This window comes from Leucoraja erinacea, chromosome 28 (assembly GCF_028641065.1).
Source record: "Leucoraja erinacea ecotype New England chromosome 28, Leri_hhj_1, whole genome shotgun sequence".
Classification (NCBI taxonomy): Eukaryota; Metazoa; Chordata; class Chondrichthyes; order Rajiformes; family Rajidae; genus Leucoraja; species Leucoraja erinaceus.
In genome coordinates, this window is record NC_073404.1 from 849695 (window position 1) to 875431 (window position 25737).

At 46.7% G+C, this 25737-nt stretch overlaps 1 protein-coding gene across 3 annotated transcripts in view; it reads right to left on the reverse strand.

Annotated features, from left to right (window-relative positions):
• Positions 1 to 689: 689 nt before the first annotated feature.
• The window catches only part of ncf1 (neutrophil cytosolic factor 1), a 64795-nt gene continuing 39747 nt past the window's right edge, over positions 690 to 25737 (reverse strand). The window contains exons 7-12 of one of the 3 annotated variants that reach the window (XM_055657449.1): positions 19675 to 19782; positions 17645 to 17762; positions 13867 to 13974; positions 11603 to 11775; positions 4697 to 4808; positions 690 to 3310 (exon numbers count right to left, since the gene is read on the reverse strand). In XM_055657449.1, coding sequence (XP_055513424.1) covers positions 3286 to 3310; positions 4697 to 4808; positions 11603 to 11775; positions 13867 to 13974; positions 17645 to 17762; positions 19675 to 19782 — 644 coding nt within the window. In that variant the 3' untranslated portion in view covers positions 690 to 3285. Of the gene's footprint in view, positions 3311 to 4660; positions 4809 to 11602; positions 11776 to 13866; positions 13975 to 17644; positions 17763 to 19674; positions 19783 to 25737 lie in introns of all 3 variants that reach the window. The other 2 variants (XM_055657451.1, XM_055657450.1) reach the window with 2 other exon arrangements.

Here is a 25737-nt window from a genome sequence, read left to right on the forward strand (position 1 = left end):
TACCATGTACGTCCTATTTTGATTTGTCCTGCCAAGGTGTAGCACCTCACATTTATCAGCATTAAACTCCATCTGCCATCTTTCAGCCCATTTTTTCCAAATGGCCTAAATCACTCTGTAGACTTTGGAAATCCTCTTCATTATCCACAACACCCCCTATCTTGGTATCATCTGCATACTTACTAATCCAATTTACCACACCTTCATCCAGATCATTGATGTACATGACAAACAACAAAGGACCCAACACAGATCCCTGAGGCACCCCGCTAGTCACCTGCCTCCAACCCGATAAACAGCCATCCACCATTACCCTCTGGCTTCTCCCATTCAGCCACTGTTGAATCCATCTTGCTATTCCTGCATTTATACCCAACAGTTGAACCTTCTTAACCAACCTTCCATGAGGAACCTTGTCAAAGGCCTTACTAAAGTCCATATAGACAACATCCACTGCTTTACCCTCGTCAATTTCCCTAGTAACCTCTTCAAAAAATTCAAGAAGATTAGTCAAACATGACCTTCCAGGCACAAATCCATGTTGACTGTTCCTAATCAGACCCTGTTTATCTAGATGCTTATATATATTATCTCTAAGTATCTTTTCCATTAATTTGCCCACCACTGAAGTCAAACTAACAGGTCTATAATTGCTAGGTTTACTCTTAGAACCCTTTTTAAACAATGGAACAACATGCGCAGTACGCCAATCCTCGGGGACTATTCCCGTTTCTAATGACATTTGAAATATTTCTGTCATAGCCCCGGCTATTTCTACACTAACTTCCCTCAATGTCCTAGGGAATATCCTGTCAGGACCTGGAGACTTATCCACTTTTATATTTTTCAAAAGCGTCAGTACTTCTTTTACTTTGAACCTCATAGTATCCATAGCTACTCTACTAGTTTCCCTTACCTCACATAATTCAATATCCTTCTCCTTGGTGAATACCGAAGAAAATAAATTGTTCAATATCTCCCCCATCTCTTTTGGCTCTGCAGATAACTGTCCACTCTGTCTCTCCAATGGACCAATTTTATCCCTCGTTATCCTTTTGCTATTAATATAGCTGTAGAAACCCTTTGGATTTACTTTCACCTTACTTGCCAAAGCAACCTCATATCTTCTTTTAGCTTTTCTAATTTCTTTCTTAAGATTCTTTTTACATTCCTTATACTCCTCAAGCACCTCATTTACTTCATGCTGCCTATAATTATTGTAGATCTCCCTCTTTTTCCGAACAAGATGTCCAATTTCCCTTGAAAACCAGGGCTCTTTCCAATTTTTACTGTTTCCTTTCAACCGAACAGGAACATAAAGATTCTGTACTCTTAAAATTTCCCCTTTAAATGTCCTCCATTTCTCTTCTACATCTTTCCCATAAAACAAAATGTCCCAGTTCACTCCTTTTAAATCATCTCGCATCGCATCAAAGTTAGCCTTTCTCCAATCAAAAATCTCAACCCTAGGTCCAGTTCTGACCCTCTCCATAATTATCTTGAAACTAATGGTATTGTGATCACTGGACCCGAAGTGCTCCCCAACGCATACCTCCGCCACCTGTCCCATCTCATTTCCTAACAGGAGGTCCAGCACTGCCCCTCCTCTAGTAGGTACCTCTATGTATTGCTGCAAAAAACTATCCTGCACACATTTTACAAACTCCAACCCATCCAGCCCATTTACAGAATGTGTTTCCCAGTCTATGTGTGGAAAGTTGAAATCTCCCACAATCACTACCTTGTGCTTACTACTAATATCTGCTATCTCCTTACATATTTGCTCTTCCAATTCTCGTTCCCCGTTTGGCGGTCTATAATACACCCCTATAAGTGTTGCTACACCTTTCCCACTTCTCAATTCCACCCAAATAGCCTCCCTAGATGAGCCCTCCAATCTATCCTGCCAAAGCACTGCTGTAATATCTTCCCTGACTAGCAATGCAACACCTCCACCTCTTGCCCCTCCAATTCTATCACACCTGAAGCAACAAAATCCTGGAATATTTAGTTTCCAATCACAGCCCTCCTGCAACCACGTTTCACTGATCGCCACAACATCATACTTCCAGGTGTCTATCCAGACTCTAAGCTCATCCACTTTTCTTACAATGCTCCTAGCATTAAAATATGCACATTTAAGAAACCCCCCGTCTCTTATTCTCTGTTTATTTCCTTTTTTTTCTTTCTCCTCTTGTGTCCGAGTGCTTCCCTTTTCTGCTTCCTGCCTCCCATTCTGTCTACTAGCTTTCGCTATTTGAGTCCCTCGCCTATATAAGATCACCCCCCATCCAACTATGCTTCAAGGGATTCTGTCCTAGCTCCCTAACCTCTCCCTATAGCTCAGGCCCTCAAGTCCTAGCAACATCCTCATAAATCTTATTTGCATTCTTTCCAGCATAATACCATCTTTCCTATAAACTGAACACTATCCTCCAAATGTGACCTCACAACGCTCCTGTACGACTATAATGTAAAGTCCCAATTTCTAAACTCAATTCCCTGACGGCCAGCATGCCAAGATCCATCTTCACCATGCTATCTACCTGAGGCCTCTATCAAGGTTCTATATACCTGTACTCCTTGTCCCTCCTTGTACTCCCCAAGATCTCACTATTCACTGTGAAGGTCATGCCTAGTTTGACTTCCCAAAGTGCACCTCACACTTCACCTAAATTTAACTGTATTTGCCATTCCTTGACCCAGCTGCCCAGATGATGAAGATCTCCCTGTAATTCTTGATTACCGTCACTGTCTACAATACCACTTATTTTAATGTCATGTGCAAACCTACAACCATGCCTTATACACCCTCATTCAAATCATTATGCTGGATCATGCTGGATTTTAGCACTGACTTCATGCAGGTACAACTCGATAAACTTTCAGTGAAATCTTTGCTGTTCTTCTTTGCAAGGTTGGTTACTGTTAAACAACGGTTGCTTTGGTCACCAAAATTGCAACAGCTGTAACTTGTCACATGGTCTGCATTGTAAGGCAAGAGCGCTAAGAATGGATTGTTTCCTAATTTACAAATAAACCATAACATTCGGGACTGTTCTTTTACTTTGACATTTTAGAGACATTGGTCTCGGGAAATACAGATAGAACACGGATAAGGCGAAGAAATTAAGGTTGCCTTTTATTATTTTAACAACAGAGAAACATCTTCATCCACTGATCCCGTGGATCAAATCATGAAGCAAGCTCGCCAAATGTTACTTCTCCACTGCTGAGAATGAAGCAACACTCCGTCAACAAGGCAGTGGACTCGCTCCGTCATCCTCACCACACAGGATCCGTCTTCAAACTGCAAATGAAGGAGTTTGGCTTCGTCAGTAGTAATTCAAAACTGAACACTACCCCCTCCCACTTCACATCTACTGAACCCCCCTCCGATCCATTGGTATCTTTTGTCCCACTTCCAGTCCCCCTGTCACCCAGTTCCTGCCCTCTCCTCCATCTACTGATCACCCACCCTTCTCCACTCTGGTCCCCCTCCCCCCGTTTTTCCTCCCTCCACCCCCATTCCCTCTGCCCCTATCCCTCCATTTCATTCCCCACATTCCTTTCTCATCAGGTGCCACCATTTGTTCCTCTTAATCTTCTCTACTTATCGCATCCAACATTATTACTATCCCCACCCTTCTCGCCCGCCATTTGACTATCTGCCAATTAACCCCGTCCTCATCTGGACCAGCTACTAACACATCCCAGGTCTTGTGCAGGAATACAGGTGGTAGGGGATGGGGGGTGAGGGAGAAATGTGTGGGTGTGCAGGTGGGGCACAGGGACGACGGGAGGGGTGAACGCTCAGGGGGAAGGGTGGGGTGTTTATTAAAGAACAATGTATTAGAATGGAAAGCCTCTCGTTGGGAGCAGATGCAGCAGATATGGAGAAATTGAGAGTAGGGGATGGTGTCTTTGCAAGAGTGGGTGGGAGGAGGTGTCGTCCACATAACTATAGGAGTCAGGGGTTTTGAGTAGTCGCAGTTGATAGTTTGTCCTCTATGTTGGAGACAAAGATTAAAAAAGGGGAGAGGTGTCAGGGATATGAATTTGAGGGGAGGGCGGAAGTTAGTGATAAAGTTGATTAAATCAATGAGTTCTGCACGGGTGCAGGTGGCAGCTCCGTTGCAGTCATCAATGTAGCGGAGAAAGAGTTGGGGGATGGTGCCAGTGTACATTTCATAAGATCATAAGTAATAGGAGTAGAATTGTGCCATTCGGCCCTTCAAGTCTACGACGCCATGCGATCATGGCTGATTATATTCCTCCTAACCCCATTCTCCTGCCTTTTCCCCATAACCTCTGACACCCGCACTAACCATTTGTTCAACAAAGTCAACAAAAAGGGTGGAACCTGTCAACACACGTGAACTGCCGCGTGCACCTTATCAACATGCGTGACCCACAGCTGGCATCTTGTCTACACACATGTAGCACAGCTGGCATCTTGTCTACACACATGTAGCACAACTGGCATCCTGTCAACACGCATGTAGCACAACTGGCATCCTATCTACACACATGTAGCACAGCTGGCATCTTGTCTACACGCATGTAGCACAACTGGCATCCTATCTACACGCATGTAGCACAAATGGCATCCTATCTACACGCATGTAGCATAGCCGGTATCCTGTCTACATGGACACACCTGAAGCTGAGGGTCTCCCTCCGGACTCACCCTCACTTTATTTTACTCTTGGTTTGCTCGGTGCAATTCGCCAAGATCTCACTGAGCGTAGGTCGCGGGGGGATTTCCGGAACTTTCTTTCGTCTTTCCTCCTCTTGGACGGTGCCACCTAATTAAAGAAAATGAATACATTTTCATACACAGGGCAGGCACAAGAAGACGCAACGACCGCAAGGCTTGAGCAGGGGTGACATGGCCAGCATATGCACACCATGTATATGTAGACATATACACATCTCAAACATATTCATGTACACTCACCATCTATTTGTACAGATGTGTGCACTCCCGCACACACACACACATGTGCCTTGAGCTCGAGTTTGAGTTTATTGTCACTTCTGCGAGTCCAGAACCAGGGGCCACAGTCTTAGAATAAAGGGGAGGCCATTTAAGACTGAGGTGAGAAAAAAATGTTTTCACCCAGAGAGTTGTGAATTTGTGGAATTCCCTGCCACAGAGGGCAGTGGAGGCCAAATCACTGGATGGATTTAAGAGAGAGTTAGTTAGATAGAGCTCTACGGGCTAGTGGAATCAAGGGATATGGGGAGAAGGCAGGCACGGGTTATTGATTGGGGATGATCAGCCATGATCACAATGAATGGCGGTGCTGGCTCAAAGGGCCAAATGGCCTCCTCCTGCACCTATTTTCTATGTTTCTATGTACAGTGAAAAGATTTTATGATGCGTTAACTAGTCAGTGGAAAGCAATACATGATTAGGGGGCACTCTAGTTTAGAATCCTCTGCCCAGGGGAGAAGTCTGTGTTTGTTTGTTCATTTGTTCCAGTGAAGGCGCTGTGCACACAGCAGACAGACAGTCGCCTGTTTTTGTGTACCTTGTGTGATGTGACTGTCGGCAGAACAATTTCTATCCGGGGGTGAATAAAGTTTTATCAATCAATCAACTTCTCTACAATGAAAGCCAAATTGATGTTTTTGTTCTCAACTACCTTATTTGACCTGTCTGTTAACATTTCAAGGCCAAGTCCAACATTGGCCTTCACTCATTTGCAAGCGTTCTCCACTTAGATGATAATTTGCCTTTTGACTCCTCTTACCAAACTACACATGATACCCGATTACAATCAAGCCATCCGCAGTGTACAGATACATGATAAAGGGTAGAATGTTTAGTGCAAGATCAAACCAGTGAAGTCTGAGGGTTTCCAGTGAGGTAGATAGTAGCTCAGAACCATTCTCTAGTTGGTGATAGGATGGCTCTGTTGCCTGATAGCAGCTGGGAAGAAACTTCCTGAATCTGGACGTGTGTTTTCACAAGTGGGAGTGACCAGGGTGAGACTGAGACTCATTATTGATCATGCTGGTGGCCTTGCGAGGCAGTGTGAAGTGTCAATGGAGTCATCGGAAGGGAGATTGGTTTGTGTGGTAGTCTAGGCTGCAATTTTATGCAGTGTTCGATGGAGCTGTTCCCATCCTGATAAAATGCATTCTAAGGCGCATCTATATCCACCTAGAACCTGCTGCAGAAACACAATATTCTCATCACAACTTATTACCGTATCGATGGCCAACTTGGAAACTTTGGTACATTCTCTACACCAGGTGATTAATGTAAATAGTAATCAATTGTGTGTGTGAAAAAGTTGTCCCTTCAGTTCCAATTAAATCTTTCCCCTCTCACCTTAAACCTTAAATGTCCACTAGATCTTGATTCCCCTACTCTGGGTAAAAGACTCTGTGCATCTACCCTATCTATTCCCCTCGTGATCTTATACACCTCTGCAAGATCACCCTCAACCTCCTGTGGTCTGAATAAAGTCCTAGCCTGCCCAACCGCCCCCTATAACTCAGGCTCATTCCTGGTAACATCCTTGAAAATCTTCTCTGCACTCTTTTCAGTTTAATGATATATTTTCTATAGCAGAGTGGTCAAAACTGAATACACTACTCCAAATGTGATCTGAGCAACATATTGTACAATTGTAACATAATATATCCCAACTTCTATACTCAATACCCTGACTGATGTAGATTGACGACCCAAACTACCTGTGATGCCACTTTCAAGGAACCATGTACCTGGACTCCTAGATCCTTGTGCCCTACAACACTCCACAGAGCTGTGAAGATCCTGCCCTGATTTAACTTCCCAAAACACAACACCTCTCATTTATTTGCATTACTCAGCCCACCTGATCAAGACCCTGCCAAATATTTTGATAACCATCTTCACTATCTACAATACCACCTACGACAGTGTAATCGGCAAACTTACTAATTATGCCTTGTACACTCAGATTCCAGAGGCTCACCACTAGTCATAGGCCTCCAGTTAGAAAAATAACCTTCCACCATCTCTTCATTCCATGAAGCCAATTTTCAATTCAATCGGCTACCTCTCCCTGGATCCATACAATTCCATCTTCCAGAGTAGCCTCCTATACTAAATGCCTTGTTGAAATCCATATAGACAGCATCCACAGCTTTGCTCTCATCATTCTTCTTTGCTTACATCTACAAAAAGCTCAATCAGATTCATGAGGCACAGTCTCCCACGTACAAAACCATGCTGACTATCTATAATCAGCCCCGGCCTATCCAAATGCATGTATATCTTATCCCTCAGAATCGCCACCAGTAACTTTCCTACCACAGATGTTAGATTCACTGGTCTATAGTTCACAGGTTTTTGTTTCAGCCCTTTTTTGAATAAAGGCACAGCATTAGTCACCCTCCATTGTTCTTGCACCTCACCCATGTCTAATTTTGATTCATATATCTCAGCCAGGGCACCTGCAATTTCTTCTCCAGTTTCCCAAAGTGTAGGTCCATGAAGATTTGCCTGAATTCTTTGAGGATGTTACAGGTCAGCTTCAGAATGCCACTGACCATTCGCTTGTTTAGGCTGCGGGCTGGAGTAGAATTTAATTTGCTTTGTGCTTATTGTGAGGCCAAAGATGCCACAGGGATTGACAAATGTTTCCAAGCTTCCCTGCAAGTCATGCTCTGAGCTTGCACTGTGCACAGTCATCAGCAGAGAGGAAGTGGTTTCTCAGACTTTGTTTTTCACACTTTCACACGGCACTTGGGCTCTTAATTTAAGCTTATTGATTATTTATATATTATACCATGTCAACTCTCCCCGTCACGTACGCAAAGGTTCCAGGCAAATCTTCCTAGGTATACACAAACATGCTTATAAGGCCACAGGGTACATATAATATTCATGCCTAATATCCTATGGAGAACGCACCCATCAAAACACATGAATGTACTCGGATGCCCTGAGTGCACCCTATATAAACCTGTTATATATATATATAATATATAGTCATAGAGAATGGAAAAAGGCCCTTCAGACCATTTTGTCCATGCTTGTCTGTCAGATCATAGTGCAATTATATTTGATGCATCTCTGCCTTTGTCTCCCTCGAAATATCATCTTCCTGTTTGCTACTCCCCTACATAAACTAATTGATTGCCAGTAAGTTCTCTGAGGCACTTTTCACTGCTCCCAACATCTGCAAGGCTTCTCCCCCCCCAACTCAGCACTGACGATCTCATGATTTTATTCAATTCCATTTGCTCTTCCATCCAGGATTCGGTTGCTCATCTTAAAATGAAAAAAGCCTAAGCCTAAAGGTTGGCCTTGGTTCAATGACACCACCAGTGGCCTAAGAAGAGAGTGCAGAAAATTAGAACGGAAGTATAAATCTGATAAGCTTCAAATTTCCTTTGGATTTCTGAGAAACATCTTCTCAAATACCAGGAAGCAGTAAAGTCTGTGAGAACACAATACCTTTCTGACCTTATTTCCAAAAACGCTCAAAATTCCAAGGTCCTATTTAGTACTATTACCTCTGTCATATGTCCCGCCCCCAGTACTAGCTTAGCTGGGTCCCCTGCTAAGTGCGAAGAATTCTCTACTTTCTTCAACAGTAAAGTTGAGAACATTGGAACAAATATTTTCCCTCCCACCAATGACCTAGTTGTCTCTTTGGTCTGTTCTTCTAAATTAGACTGTTTCCAACCGGTTACTCTACCCGCCCTTGTAAAGCTTGTCTCCACTATGAAACCTGCAACCTGCCCCACATTGTTCCCACTGCCCTTCTGAAGGATGGCTTTGCAATAGTCGGCCCCAGTATCCTCTCTATCATCAACAGTTCTCTGGCCACTGGCGCTGTTCCAACCTGTTTCAAGCACGCAATGGTCCAGCCCCTCCTGAAAAAACCTAGCCTAGACCCCACCTTGCCTAGTAACTACAGACCTATTTCCAAACTGCCTTTCCTCTCAAAAGTCCTTTAAAAGGTCATTCTAGGCCAGCTAATGCCTTATCTACAGCAAAATACCATCCTGGAAAGTTTCCAATCAGGTTTCAGAGCCCACCACAGCACAGAGTCTGCCTTGTTGAAGGTACACAACGACCTCCTTCTTGCCATTGACTGGGTGTGGGGGGATACGGGGGGGACGCTTCATTTCCAGAACATTCTGAACGCGTGACGCATGGTTGCATTTCGCTTTCTCTGTCTCTACCCCATCTCTCTCTCTCTCTCCCCCTCTCTCTCTCTCTCTCTCGCCCCTCCCCTCTTTCTCTCCCCCTTCCTCTCCCCCACCCCCCCCTGCCCTCCCCCCACCCTCCCTCCCCTAAACCCCCACCCACCTTCCCTCCACCCCAGCCCCTCCCCACCCCCCTCCCCTCCCCTCCCTTCCCCCCCACCCTCCCCCCCTTCCTTCCCCCCCTCTCTCCCCCTTCTCCCTCCCTTCCCCCTCTCTCTCTCCTCCTCCCCTCTCTCCTCCCCCATCGCTCTCACCCCCTCCTCCCCCACCCTCCCCCCCTCCCCCCCCCCTCCCTCTCCTCCGCCCCTCCACCCCCCTCTCCCTCGGTCTCTTGCCCTTCTGTCTCTGCCCCTTTCTCTCTGTCTCTCCCCATTCTCTCTCTGCCCTCACTCGAACGCCCTCCCCCCCCCCCTCCCTCTCTAGACGTGCCTGTGAGTGGGGGCTATGCGTCAGTGGATAGGGTAATGGGATAAAAGGAGCAAATTAATAATATTAATATCTCAAGGGGGGCAGTTAGCGTGTGTGCGGGGGGGGGGGTAGTTAGTGTGTGTGTGACACCGCATGCCGCCCCATCCCCAGCCCCCCCCCCCCCCCCCCCCACATCCACACGTTGGGGGAACAAACCCAACGGGTCTGCACTTGGTCTAGTATACTTATAAAACTCTGATCTTGGATATTTACTTATTTATTTGTTTGCTTGTGTGTGATTCACATCTCCTCGGAAACCGGATGCTCTAACGGTGAAATGTTTACATATTCCGGTAGAGATTTACCTCATGATCTCGAAAATCACATCATCTGAACATTTGGTTCATTATTTCTTGAGTTATTTTCTTCAAATTGTTCACCAATCTCAGATCTTTTTGAAGTTAATGAGCTGAAGCAACGAGCTGGTGACGTCACAATGGCTCTCCCCCCCCTCCTCCTCTCCCCCCTCCTCCTCTCCCCCCCCTCCTCCTCCTCCCCCCCCCCCCTCCTCCTCCCCCCTCCTCTCCTCTCCCCTCCCCTCCTCTCTCTCCCCCTCTCCTCCTCCTCCCCACTCTCTCCCCATCCTACCTCCCCTCCTCCTCCCCTCCCTCCCCCCCCTCCCCTCCTCCCCCCCCCCCCCCCCCTCCTCCCCTCTTCCCCCTCCTCCTCTCTCCCCCCCTCCTCCCCCCCCCCCTCCTCCTCTCCCCCTTCCCCTCCTCCTTCTCTCTCCCCCCACCCCCTCACTATATCTCTAAAATATCTATAAAAATACAAATGCCCCCCATCCTAGGCATGGACCAGCTGAATCTCCTCTTCTCACCTTGACGTTGCTCCTAGAGCAACCAGCCCACACTGGAGGCCTTCCACGCTCTGCTCACGTCCTAATCAGTTCAAGCCCCATCTGGCTCCTGTTGTCCCTCTCTTCAAATACGCCCGCCTGCTTGGGGAATACACATCCTGTTCATGGCACAACAGAGGGGGTCTCATTTTTGTAGGTGGGGATTGAGGGAGAGGAACAGGGTAACCCATGGTGACATCACCATAGAACGGGGCCAACAGCTTTTGAAAGTTTCAAATGGTGCTCGGTTTCAGTGAGGGACTGATAGTCTTTTAAATTTCATTGCAGTGGCCCCCCATAAACAGCCAAATGGGGACATAAACAGCCCCCATCCATACTAGACTCCGGGGGTGTGCTCAGGAAATGAGGCAGTCATAGTCCTACAGCATGGAAATAGGCCCTTTGGCTCAACTTGCCTACACAGAACAATATGTCCCATCTACACTAGTCCCACTTGCCTGTCTCTATCCTATCCATGTACCCATCTAAATGATTCTTAAACATTGTGATAGTACCTTCCTCAATTACTTGTATAAAATCACGAGTGGAATAAGTCTTGCCCAGAGTAGGGGAATCGAGAACCAGAGGGCATCAGTTTAAGATGATGGAGGAAAGATTTAATAGGAATCTGAGGGGTAACTTTTTCAAACAAAGCGTGGTGGGTGTATAGAACGAGCTGTCGGAGGAGGTAGGTGAGGCAGGAATTATTGCAATGTTGAAGAAACAATTAGGTAGGTACATGGATCGGACAGGTTTAGTGGGATATGGGCCAAACGCAGGCAGGTGGGACTAGTGTAAATGGGACATGTTGGTCGGCTTGGGCAAGTTGGGCTGAAGGGCCTATTTCTGCACTGTATCAGCATGACCTCCTGTGCCCCAGACATTTCCATTGAAGTCAGACCATTATGCCTGGTCCCAGACATAGGAAGAGAGGAAAGAAGTTGGCCTAACGGGTTGTCCGAACTGCCCAATTTCTTCCTCACACTCCTTACAAACCTTTCACACAGCCTGGAGGCTGGCTGGCTAAAATGATCAGGGATGGGACTTTCACTGTGCTGTTGGTGGAGCTGCTCCTACCTGTGGCTGTTGTTCTTGGATCCTGCTTCCCCTTCCAGGCATTCCTGGTGGCGATGGTGTGACCTTGCGCGCCCTTCTGTTGTAGATACCGCTTGCTGTTCCTCCTGTAGCTGTCCTGGCTGATCTGCTTCCGCTCCACCACGTGGATGCTCTGCGCATTGCGGATGGTTGACCTGAAAAGATGCTGAGAGTTACAAAAGGCCGTGCTCCCCTCCAGCCTTCAATCTCCACCATCACCTCACGCTGGCAGATAGCACGGCTGCTGGTTGTATGTCTTGCAGCATTTACCGTTAGTATAGTTTAGAGAGACAGCGTGGAAACACAGATCCTTCGGCCCACCGAGTCCACACCGACCGCAATCCCCGTACACTAACACGGTCCTGCACACACGGGACAATTTACCAAAGCCAATTAACCTATAAATCTGCACGACTTTGGAGTGTAGGAAGGAACTGGAGCCCCCAGAGAAAACCCTTGCGGTCACAGGGAGAATGTGCTAAACTCTATACAGACACCACCCATTGGCAGTGGCATTTAGCACACAGAGATATGCAAGGAAGGATCGAAAACTACAACATAGACATTCATTTTTGATATTGGGATAAAATTCTATCCCTTCTTTTGCTTGCGTATGTCGTGCACAGCCTAAAGTTGTAGATCAAGGGGAGTCATCCAGGCCAGGACAGCATCAGTTACTGGGTGGATGGCTTTGATGCCCCCAGGGAAAAGCCTCAGTGGGCAGTCATTCATGATGTGTGGGATGATCTGGTCTGGATGTCCGCAGTCACAAGCAGGGCTGTCGGTCATCCCCACATGCAGGTGATGGGCTTGTTCTTGCATGGAGGGTGCGGATTCTGTTCAGGGTTAACCATTGCTTGCGATGGAGGTCAAACGTCCGGTGGTTTCATTGTGGGGTCTGTGATGACCTCTCGTGTTGGTGTTGGTGTTGGCATCTTTCTGCGCCACTCAGTCTTGGAGTCAAAGTCTTCCAGGGATTTAACAGAAGACCAGAAGGGTTTGAGGGACTTCAGGCGCATGTTGGGCAGATTGTTCAAGATATAATGGATGGGAAGGTCAGGGTTGGTCTTCACATTGATCTTTGCACATAACCACACTTTGAGGCTATATAATGGTCAGTTATTTTGTTTGAGCTTGTAGCTTGTATCATCACTGATGATAAAAATGAATAAGATTACATTCCCCCTCATTGTTCTCTTTAGTTCCATAAGCGCTACACAACATACAGGAGCCAAGGACCTCTGGAGCCACTAAAGACCTGCTAAATTCCTAAGACTGTTAAGGGTCATTAAAGGCAGGTATAAAGTAAAGAACCTGGGGGGTAACTTATTTTTTTACAAAAAACTAAGGTATATGACCGAGCTGCTGGAGGAGGTAGTTGTGGCAGATACTATCACAACATTTAAGAAACATTTCGACAGCTAAACATAGAAACAAAAAAAAATAGGTGCAGGAGTAGGCCATTCGGCCCTTCAATATGATCATACCTGATCATCCAAAATCAGTACCCCATTCCTGCTTTCTCCCCATAACCCTTGATTCCGTTACCCTCAAGAACTATATCTAAATCTCTCTTAAAAACATCCAGTGAATTGGCCTCCACTGCTTCTGTGGCAGAGAATTCCACAGATTCACAACTCCCTGGGTGAACATGTTTTCCCTCAGCTCAGTCCTAAATGGCCTACTCCTTATTCTTAAACTGTGACCCCTGGTTCTGGACTCCCGCAACATTGGGTACATTTTTCCCGCATATAGTCTGTACAATCCCTTAAGAATTTTAAATGTTTCTACATGGATAAATACATGAATAGGACAGGTTTTGAGGATACGAGCCAAAAACAGGCAGATGGGACTAGTGTAGAGATGGGGCATGTTGGTTGACCTGGACATGTTGGGCCAAAGGGGCTGTTTCAATGCTGTATGACTCTATAACTCTCCAGTGTGTTGAGATGATTAACTGAGGGCAGTGACGATGAGGGTGGGTTTCAGCTCACCCCATGGACAGTAAATAGGTGCAAGAGACACCACCTGCTATGAAGCAGAGGTGGAGTGAAAACAGGGTGGCATTTGGAAGGGCTACTCACTGGCCCAGGGCTCTGCTAACTCACTGATGCGGTGGCGTTGATTTGACCGTTACTGAGCCATTACAATGCTCCATCTTTGGACCAGACCATATGATGTTTTGGTCTAGACACTGGGTACCCCATAACTAACATTGTACCCCATTCCCTTCAAGACCACCTCACCTTCGCGGGGGAGGGAGGTGTCCTTTCTTCATGTTGAATCCTGTGTTCAGAGCGGTCCCAGATTTCTGGAGGTACATGGAGGGATAGTATCCAGTGATCTCTCCCTTCCTGTTTAAATAAGTACAAGAAATTATTATTTTGTATAGAAAATGTAAGCAGATGCTCAGAGTTCACTTTCATATGTTCTAGGAGCAGAATTAGGTCATTTGGCCCATCAAGTCTGCTCCATCATTCAATCATGGCTGATCTATCTTTCCCACCCAATCCCATTCTCCAGCCTTCTCCCCATAACCCCGACACCCTAACTAATCAAGAATTTGTCAATCTGGACATAGTGGGCCAAAAGGCCTGTTTCCATGCTGTCTCCCTAAACTAAATTAAATGCATTAATGGTGATAACACAGACAGTATAAAAGTTCTGTTTCATGCTGTTCATTCACCTTTCCCACACCATCCTCCATACCAACTTCTAACCTGTCATGTGCCTCTGTCCTGCACAAGATCCCCTGCCAATCTAGTTTAAACCTTCCCACTTGGATGTTGGTCCCTCTCCAGTTTAGGTGCAACCCATCCTTTTTATACAAGTCAACCCTGTCCTGGAAAATATCCCAAATCTCCAGAAATCTAAATCCCTGCCCCGTGCACCAACTCCTCAGCCATACATTCATATCCTCTATCTTCCTATTCTTAGCTTCACTAGCACGAGGTACTGGAAGCAATCCTGAGATCACTACCCTGCAGGTCCTGCTTTTCAGTCTTCTGCCCATTTCCGTAAATTCTTGTTGCAAAACCTCCTTCCTCTTGCGACCTATATCATTTATGTCAACAAGCACAACAACCTCCTGTTGCTCCCGTCACTCTTGAGGATGCTGAGCAGCTGCTACGATGTCCTGGTCCCTGGCACAAGGGAGGCAACACACCATCCTGGAGTCTTGCCTGCTGCCACAGAATCCCTTGTCCACACCTGACGAAGGAGTCTCCCACCACTATAGCTGCCTGACGTCACTCTTCCCCGTTGTGCCTCGGCACCAGGGTTGGAATCACAGCCCCGGCTACCACTCAATCTTGTCGTGTCACCCGCTCCCAAGAGGGTGTACCTGTTTTCAATAGGTACGGCCACCTCCACATTTACTCCTCTTCCTCACCGTCGCCCACCTTCGCTCTTCCTGTATCCTTGGTGCGACAATCTCACTGTAGATCTTGTCCAGGGAACTCTTGTTTTCCCAGATGGCCCTGAGGTCGTCCATCTGCTGCTCTAGTTCCCCAACACATTCATTCAGGAGCTGCACCTGGACACAATTCCTGCAGTTTCCAGAAACACCAGCAGTGTCCCTGACTTCCCACATCCTGCAGGAAACACACTGTACCAACTTGCCTGCCATTTCTTCAGCGGACAAGAAAAATCACAAATTTTGACTCAGGTGTAGCCTCCTTGCCTCAGCCTCCTCGCTGAAGACTCTTGAGCCAAAGACTCACACTTTACTCATCAAGGCACTTCACCTCAACAAGGCCCGCTCCTTTACAACTGCACTTCTTTATCTGTTACCTAATCAAATACGTTAGGGCTAATATGTAAATTACCCGAGCCTGGGCCTTTGGTGCTCCTTTTAAATCTTCTTTCACTTCTTTTTAGAAGATTGAGGGGTTGAAATCATTGAAACTTCCAGAATAATGAAAGGCATAGTTAGAGTGGATGTGGAAAGGATTTTTCCACTGGTGGGAGAGTCTAGGACCAGATGCCATAGCCTCGGAATTAAAGGGCGCTCTTTTAGAAAGGAGGCGAGAGGAACTTTTTTAGTCAGATGGTAGTTAATCTGTGGAACTCATGGCCACCGAAGGCTGTAGAGGCCAAGTCAGTGGATATTTTTAAGGCAGAGATAGACAAGCTCGTGATTAAACCCCCTTTTCACGGGGCGACTTGACGCAAGAGGTAACCAGAGTTTAACATCGTGGGAACCTCGTGCGGTAACAGTACGGCATTCGTGGACCACCGTGGCGCTAACGGCAGGTAATCGTGTAACTTGGGTACTCGGGAGAAAATTCAAACATGTTTGAATTTGTCCAAGAGTGACTTGTACACTTGTGGTTGAGCATTGCAACATTTTATGAACGTAGTGGCCAGTGCGATATCCGTAGTGACTCTTGCGGTCACCGTGGGAACTCCTGCGAACGGTGAACCCGGAAGTTGGATAGAGTGAATCCAGCCAGTTTGCTATTTACATACGAATCTAACTAGCATTTCATTAATGTCAGTGTGTCTCTTTTTGTCTGAAAGCAGTTTCTAACTGGAGGAACTCCGCGGGCCAGGCAGCATCTACGGAGGGAAATTGTCAGGCGAGCCTTTCCTCAGGCTGCCTTATCTCTCTACCCCCGAACACCCACCCACACACACAAATGCTGGAGAAACTCAGCGGGTGCAGCAGCATCTATGGAACGAAGGAAATGGGCAACGTTTCGGCCCGAAAAGTTGCTTATTTCTTGTGTATGTGTCGGAAGGAACAGCAGATGCCGGTTTAAAGAGAATGAGTTTGACGGCAGGCAGCATCTTTGGGGAGAAGGAATGGGTGACATTTCGGGTCGAGACCCTTCTGATATGCTGCTTGTCCCGCTGAGCTACATGTTGTGTCTATCTTCGTTTTAATCCAGCATCTGCAGTTCCTTCCTGGCCGAACCCGATTGAAAGATGAGAGGCTGGGCGATAGAAATCATTAATTGAATTAAATAACTAGATACCTGTCTAATCGTATCTACAGGATTGAACAGGCTAGATGGAGGAAGAATGTTCCCGATGTTGGGGGAGTCCAGAACCAGGATCCCAGTTTTACAGTCTACCGTGGGAACTCTTTAATTACAGCGGGAAACCTTCAGTTTCCCAGGGGGTCGGGACGGGACTGGAGTTGGGAGGGAAAGGTGGGGGAGTCGAGGGAGAGGAGGGGGAGACAGATGGGGGTGTCTTCATTTACTGGCGGTGGGTGTCTGTCACTGAAACAGGCAGGTGAGATTTCACATTCACCTTGTGTGTGCCTCTCTCTCTCTCTCTCTCTCTCCCTCCCTCACTCTCACACGGGCATGAATGGAGGAACTCCGCGGGCCAGGCAGCATTTACGGAGGGAAATGGACAGGCGACCCATTCTTCAGGCTGCCTTATGTCTCTCTCCCCCCCCCCCCCCCCCCCCCCCCCCCCCCCCAACTCCCACCCACACCACGAATGCTGGAGAAACTCAGCGGTTGCAGCGGGGCCAAAACGTTGTCTATTTCCTTCGTTCCATAGATGCTGCTGCACCCGCGGAGTTTCTCCAGCATTCGCGTGTGTGGGTGGGAGTTGGGGGGGGGGGAGAGAGACATAAGGCAGCCTGAAGAATGGGTCGCCTGTCCATTTCCCTCCGTGGGAACTCTTTACTCTACCCCCGTTATATCATGTGATATCGTGCTAGACCACGACCACTCCACTCTGGCTACATCTTGCGTCATCGCCCCGTGAAAACTAGCCATTAGAACGGGTGTCAAGGGTTATGGGGAGAAGGCAGGAAAATGGAATTAGGAGGCAGAGATCAGCCATGATTGAATGGCGGAGTAGACTCGATCGGCCAGATGGCCTAATTCTACTCCTATAACTGGTGAACTTGTGAAGTAAACACCTCACAATGTATTGTATGGCTGCAGAGGTTTGCAGGGAGATTTGTGGCCTTGCAAACTTCAATGTAAAGGAAAAAGTTTTCACGTAACTGCAACAGTGAGCGTAGCAGCGATGTTCAACGTACGATGTGCACTTACTTACCGGACCACCCACCAACCATCTAGCAACTTATGGATCACATCCACCAGCTCGTCCTCACTCAGGCTCAGCTCATCCTGCTGCCCAGCTCTGTAGCTGTGAATTACTTTGTATACTTCACCTGCAACATCACACAAGGTCAAACTCCGACTGACGACAGAGTATTATGTACATCAAAACACCCAGAGCCAAATTGTGGCCCAATGTTGTAGAATGCAGAGACCAATTAGAATAACTACAACCAGACATGCATTACACAGACCCACCATACACAGGCCCAGAATGATATAGTGCATAGTCCCACCCAACACCAGCCCAGACTGATACATTACACAGCCCCACCCTACACAGACAGGGATTGATATGTTACACACTCGCACCATACACAGGCCCTGGCTGATGCACTATAGCCTCCACCACCATCGAAGGTGAAACCACATTCACTAAACAATGAGGGCATTTTGGATGTCCTCGTATGGAAAGCCTCATCTTGTGACCAAAGGCGGCAGAGATGGAGAGATTGAGAGTTGGGGATAGTGTGGTGGGAGCCAATGTGGGAGGACATGTAGTCAAGGTAACTGTGGGAGTCGGTAGGTTTGTAAATGACGTCAGTCAATAGTCTGTCTCCTGGGATGGACCATTGCATACGTTCTAGTTGATAGATTACGCAGGCCCCACCACACAGGCCCAGGATTCAATTCAGTTTATTGTCACATGTACCGAGGTTCAGTGAAAAGCTTTTTGTTGCGGGCTAACCAGTCATCTGAAATACAATACATGATTACAATCAATCCATTTACAGTGTATAGATACATGATAAGGGAATAACATTTATCACTAGGGAAAGCCAGCAAAGTCGAGTCAAAGATAGTCCAAGTGTCATCAATGAAGTAGATAGTAGTTCAGCACAGCTCTCTGGTTGTGATAGGATGGTTCAGTTGCCTGATAACATCTGAGAAGAAACTCTCCCTGAATCTGGAGGTGTGCATTTTCACACTTCTCTACCTCTTGCCTGATGGGAGAGGAGAGAAGAGCGAGTGACCGGGGTGCGACCCGTCCTTGATGATGCTGCTGCAATGTGAGGTATAAATGGACCCTCTCTATACGGGCTCAGGATCAGGCTGAGATTTTACACTTATTAAGATTCAGTGTGGGCCCAGACTGGACAAGGTGAGGCAGGATACTCAGCGTTAACTATAACTATAAATTTACTTTAACTTTAACCAAACACTTTATCTTCCCGTCCCATTCCCACACTGGCCTCTCTGTCCTGGGCCTCCTGCATTGTCAGAGTGAGGCCAAATGCAAATTGGAGCAACAGCACTTCATATTTCATGTGGGCAGTATGAATACTGATTTGTCTAAACTGCAAGTAATCCTTGCAACCTCTCTCTCTATTTCTTTCCCTCTCTCTCTCTCTCTCTCTCTCTCTCTCTCTCTCCTCCACCCCTCCCCCAACCTAGTCGTCATACTGTTGTCCTTTAGTTTCACTGTCTGTATAACTTCTCCACAGACAACAATGCACCTTTGTGGGCTCCTCCGCCTTACCTTGATATTCATAGATTCTTGCATATCTTTCATTCATTTGTTCTATGTACCTTCTACACCTCTCGTTTCCCTTTCTCCTGACTCTCAGTCTGATGAAAGATCTCGACCCAAAACGTCACCTATTCCTTTTCTGCAGAGATGTTGCCTGACCCGCTGAGTTACTCCAGCTTTTTGTTTCTATCTATATTAAAACCAAGTTTTTGGTTTTCGTTCATTGAAAGACACTGTGTGAAAATGGGTCCTTCGGCCCACAGAGATCGCACTGACCAGTGGTCACCCACGTGCCACTTCTATGCCACCGATTTCATTTCTCCAGAGTTGCTGCCTGGCCCGTTGTGTTACTCCAGCATTTTGGGTCAATCTGCAAAATACTCAGTCTCAGGCTGGTGTATTACCCAGGACCACTCTGCACACCTTGGCTGACCTTTGGCCCTCCCACATACAAGCTCAGATGGCTGCAGTGCACAGACTCAGTACCCCCTCACCTTCATAGTTGGGCTCCTGCTCCTCGTTCTCGTCGGGACTGTCCAGGGGCTCCAGGAATGCAGCTGGCAGCCACCCCCTCCTCCCCTCCAGCTGGCAGAACCACCACCCTGCAACAACACAGCGGCAGCTCAGTGTTCAACGTGCCCACCTAGATGTCTATATGGGCTTTAGTGAGGCATGTCTTGGAGGGGTGGCACAGTGGTAGAATTCCTGCCTCACAAGGTCAGAGACCCAGGTTCGATCCTGACCGTGGGCGCTGTCAGTACGGAGTTTGCACGTTCTCCCTGTGACCGCGTGGGTTTTCTCCGGGTGCTCTGGTGGCCCCCCCCCCCACTCCAAAGATGCACAAGTATGTAGATAAATTGACCAGTAAAATTGTAAATTGTCTCTAGTGTGTCAGATAGGGTCAAGAAATGTATGGAAGGCTATCAAAGTATACAGCGGGATATAGATAAGGTACAAAATGGGTGGTGAAATGGCAGAAGGAGTTTAACTTAAGCAAATGTGAGGTGTTGCACTTTGGGAGGTCAAATGTAAAGGAAAATAACAAGAAATGGTATGACCTTTAACAGCATTGATGTACACTGGGAACTTAGGGTCCAAATACATAACTCCCTGAGTGGCCACACAAGTGAATAGAGTGGTGAAGAAGGCATATGGTATGCTTGCTTTCATAGGTAGAGCATTGAGTGTTAAAGTCAGCAAGTCATGATGCAGTTGATACATCGACGACTGCTTTGGTGCCACCTCCTGCACCCACACACAACTGACTGACTTCATCCACTTCACCACCAATTTCCATCCGGCACTCCAATACACCTGGACTATTTCCGACACTTCCCTACCATTCCTTGACCTCACTATCTCCATCACAGGTGATAGACTTCTGACCGACATCCACTATAAACCCACTGACTCCCATGGCTTTCTGGACTACACTTCTTCCCACTCTGCTTCCTGTAAGGACTCCACCCCCTACTCCCAATTCCTCCGTCTACGCCGCATCTGCTCCCAGGATGAGGCGTTCCACACCAGGGCATCGGAGATGTCCTCATTCTTCAGGGAACGGGGGTTCCCCTCCTCCACCATAGATGAGGCTCGCACCAGGGTCTCTTCCATACCCCGCAACACTGCTCTCTCTCCCCATCCCCGCACTCGCAACAAGGGCAGAGTCCCCCTAGTCCTCACCTTTCACCCCACCAGCCATCACACACAACAAATAGTCCTCCGTCAGTTTCGCCACCTCCAACGTAATAGACACGAAATGCTGGAATAATTCAGCGGGACAGGCAGCATCTCTGGAGAGAAGAATGAGTGACATTTCTGATCAAGACCCTTCAGATCAGTCTGAAGAAGGGTCTCGATCCAAAACGTCACCCATTCCTTCTCTCCAGAGATGCTGCTGTCCCTCTGAATTACTCCAGCATTTTGTATCTATCTTGGGTTTAAACCAGCATCTGCAGTTCCTTCCTACCCAGTCCAATAATATCGAGGTGTGAAGAATCACACAGCACAGTCAGGCAATTCAAACTGATTCTGAGGAAAGGTCGCAAAAGAAATGTCACCTACCCATTTTCTCCAGAGACGCGCTGAGTTACACCAGTAACTCTGTCTTGTGTGTTTTTGTGTTTGGTATAAACCAGCACCTGCAGTTCCTTTTTATTGCATTCAAAAACCTATCCATACTGATCCTATTTACGATGATTTGGTCCATGGATTTCTCGGCCTTGGTGATTCAAGAGTTTGTCTCGATTCTCCTCACATGTTGTGAGAGTACCTATCGCTACAACCCTCGAAGGAAATATATACAAGATTCCAGCTACTCTCTGCACAAAAAAAAATGAATCTCTCTTACTCTCCTACCCATTATCTTAAACCTTTTTTTTATCCCGACTAAAACGGACTAAATTCTAGGAGAAGATTAGGAAACTGCCAGTGTGGTCCTTGGTTCAAGGAAAGGAAGACAGAAGGGAGCAAACAGTTGGCCAATCAATGGTTCACTGCATTCGAGGGTCAATGATCCAAAGATGAAATAACCAAAGAGTTCGGAAAGCTGAACATAATCATACTGGGTCAACATGTTTCATGAAAGATCAATCATGCTCAATTTCTTTGAGAAAGTAGAATTCATAAGTTCCTAAGTTATAGGAGCCGAATTAGACCATTTGGATCATCGTCTACTCTGCCATTCAATCGTGGCTGATCTATTTTCCCCACTCAACCCCATTCTCCTGCCTGTGCCCCATAACCCTTGGCACTCTTACTAATCAAAAATCTGTCAATCTCCGCCTTAAAGAATTCATTTGAAATCCATTGACATTGGCAATGAATTCCATAGATTCACCACCCTCTGATTAAATAAATTCCTCCTCATCTCCTTTCCAAGGGTACGTCCTTTTATTCCAAGGCTCTGGCCTCTGGTCCTAGATTCTCCCACAGGATGATAGCAAGGATCAGTAGAGTAGGTATGTTACAAAACCTACCTGAATCGTCATTGAGAATCTGCCCCACCCCGTGTGCGCGATTTTGGCGCTGTTTAGAGGGGGCGCGTTTAAAACGCGATTTTTACTAGGCATTTGCAATCGAAAATGTTCAGCCTAGTAAATCATTAACGAAAAATCGCTGAAAGACCCCGTCGCAAAAGGTATTATTAGTTTTTATGGCCTTGTATAATAGTTATAGTAGTTTAAAAATCACTCTCTCAACCCGCAACCTCTCGCAGCCCCAGGGTTTTATAAAGCAAACAATTAAAGGTATGTACCTTATGTTTACATTAAAAGGGGCTTCTTAGGAACCCTGCTAATAAAGTTTTCTATAGCGAGTAGTTCATTTTGGGCTCTTTATATCCCGCAGTATTTTTCTGGGCATTTGAGGGCACAAATCCAGCGCAATGTGAACGTTCTAAACCAGCACGTTCACAGGAACCCACTAGAAAGCCGATTTAAAATGGACTTTAATTTACAGCAATTGAACACTAAATTCCTTCCATTTGGCCTATAAATTGATGTAAATGAGATTTAAAAATCATGTTTTAGTGTGAATTATTTGTGAATATTATTTGGACACTTAGGCTATTTAAAAATGTTAATCATTTATTAAGAAATGGATAGATGTTTAGATCTAGTAATTGAAGTTTGAAATTAGCTACAACTGGGTAACTAACTAATTATATGCTTTAATTTCAGGTCATCCAAGTAAGATTATTTTATATTTGTTTCAGAATGGTTCAATCTATGATAACTGAAAATTTCATTCAGTTCTCTTAATTTTTAAGAAGGTTATGGGCTTTTGACTGTCCATGGTCACAGCTTTTTGTTATGTCCATAGAAAATCAATAGGGAACAAGATGCTAATTTCCGAGTATGAAAATGGCCATAACTTTTTTATTACTTGAAATATGAAAGTGAATTAGGTGTCAAATTAAACTTATTTTTATGCTTTATCTGATGGGATAAATTGCAGACTTGATTTTTTAAATCTCAAAATTTTGTAACATTGCTAAGTAGAGGTAATTTACAAAAGGCATCTGGCAGGGTGCCAGAGAAAAGGCATCGCCCATCTAAACTAATAGCCCAGAGTCTTCAAGGAAGTGTGGTAGCATTTTAGAAAATTTACTTTAATGTAGAAAACAGAGATTTGAAAAAAATTAGTCCTGTGCAGGCAGCAGGGATTAGTTTAACAATGCATTATGATCAGCCTGGTCATTGTGGGCTGAAGGGCCTGTTCCTGTGACGTACTGTTCTACGATCCATATCTCTCCATTCCATGAATCAGAATCAGAATCAGAATCAGAATCAGAATCAATTTATTTGTCATTTGGACCCCTGGAGGTCCAAACGAAATGCCGTTTCTGCAGCCATACATAACACACAAATAGACCCCAGACACAACATAATTACATTTAACATAAACATCCATCACATAACTGTGATGGAGGCCAAATAAACGTATCTCTCCACTGCACTCTCCCCCCCCCCCGATGTCAGAGTCAAAGTCATAGCCCCCGGCTGGCGATGGCGATTGTCCCGCGGCCATTAAAGCCACGCCGGGTGGTGCGAGGTCGCACACCGGGTCTTGGTGTTGGTGCCCCCGGTGTGCGCTCGCAGAGTCCGCGGCCATTCCAGCCGCGCGGGGCAGCGGTGCTAGGCCCCGCTCCAGGAGCTCTTCGACCCCGCAACTCGGGCGGGAGAAGTCGCCGCCGCAGAAGCCCCGAAAAGCGGTCTCCCTCCAGGGAGCCGTGGGCTCGGCGCCGTCGTCCACAGACCTGTAGAGAGCCTCCGACTCTCCGGCAGCAGCAGCAGCAGCAGCGGCAACAGCAGCAGCAGCAGCAGCGCTCCTCCACCGCTCCGGAACCGGCCAGCTCCGCGACGGTGAGGTGAGTCGACACCTGAGTCCCCGGTCTCTTCCTGTTGGAGGCCGCTCCTCGTTACGGCCTCAGCGACGACTGAGACCCGACGAGAAAAGGTCGGGTCTCAGTGCAGGGAGAGATTCAAAAAGTTTCCCCCCCCCCCGCCCCCCCCCCCCCCCCCCACCCCCCCCCACAACAACAAAAAAACAAAAAAAAAAAAAAAAAAAAAAAAAAAAAAAAAAAAACGCGGACAGGCTGCCGAGGCCCCTGCTGGCCAGAGCCGCGCCCCCCACCTGAAGCATGAATATCCATGTGCCTAACTAAAAGCCTCTTAAACGTTACTATCATATCTCCCTTCACCACCTATAGAGTCCAATTAAAGATAGTTCGAAGGTCTCCAGTGGGGTACATGGGAGGTCAGGACTGTACTCTAGCTGATGAATCTAGCTGATGAAAGGACAGTTCAGTTGCCTGATAACAGCTTGGAAGAAACTGTCCCTGAATCTGGAGGTACTGTATGTGTTTTCAAACTTCTGTACCTCCTGCCTGATGGGAGATGGGAGAAGAGGGAGAGACCGGGATGAGACTGGTCCTTGATTATACTGGTGGCCTTCCTGAGGCAATGTGAAGTATTGATGGAGTCAATGGAAGGGAGGCTCGCTTGTGTGATGGTCTGGGCTATGTCTACAACCAGTTGTTGGGGACATGTCAAACTTCCTAAGATCTAAGGTTGGTGTGCTTTCTTTGCCAAAGCTTCATTGTAACTGGTCATGGACAAATTCCTGGTGATATTTATTCCAAGGAACTTGAAGCTTTTGACCATCTCAGCTTTGGCACCAACAATGTAGACTGGCGTGTGTGGAATGCTTCACTTCCTGAAGTCGATTACTATCTTCTTTGTCTTGCTCAAATTGAGGGAGAGATTGCCTTGGCACTAGGTTACGAGGTTCTCAATCTACTTCCTGTGCTCCGTTGCATCATCATTCAACATGCGGATTGGTATTTGGCCTCACAGTCGTGAGTATAGTAGGGGGCTGAGAACACATTTCCACAGTGGGGGGTGAGTTTTTCACAATCCTCACTGATTGTAGTCTGGGCGTTAGGAAGTCATGGATCCCGTTGAGGAGGGAAGTGCTGACTCCATGAATTTAGAGATGGTTGGGATAATATTATTGAAAGCAGAATGACAGGAAGGCCAATCTAACCGCTGCAACAGTGATCCTGGGAAGAGGCATCATCAAGCCTGTCGGGATGGATGTCATTACTCTGTTGGCCTTGTGTTATCCTGTCGATTTTGCTTTGGAGCCTGTTCTAGCATTCAAGCCTTGCCACAGTTGGCAGATGTTTAAGTGGTTACGCCGGACACAGGTTTGTCCCGGTTTGCCTCGTGGTATTCCAGATGGCTTTGCGAAGATCATATCAAGATTTCTTGTACTGCTCAGGATCATTTGACTAAAATAGAATGGCCTTGGCCTTGGCCTTCACCTGGGAATGAACCTCACCATGGTTCATCCATGGTTTCTATTTGGGGAACATTCGGATTGTCCTCTGGTACGCATTCCTCTACATACTACACTGATGAACTCACTCAGGTTGGCCGCAGATTCACTGACTCAAAGCATATATCCTCCAGTATACTCCGACAGCCTTCTGCACTGTCCACACTCCACACCAAATGTTGGTGTCATCTGCAAACTTACTGACCAACCCATCT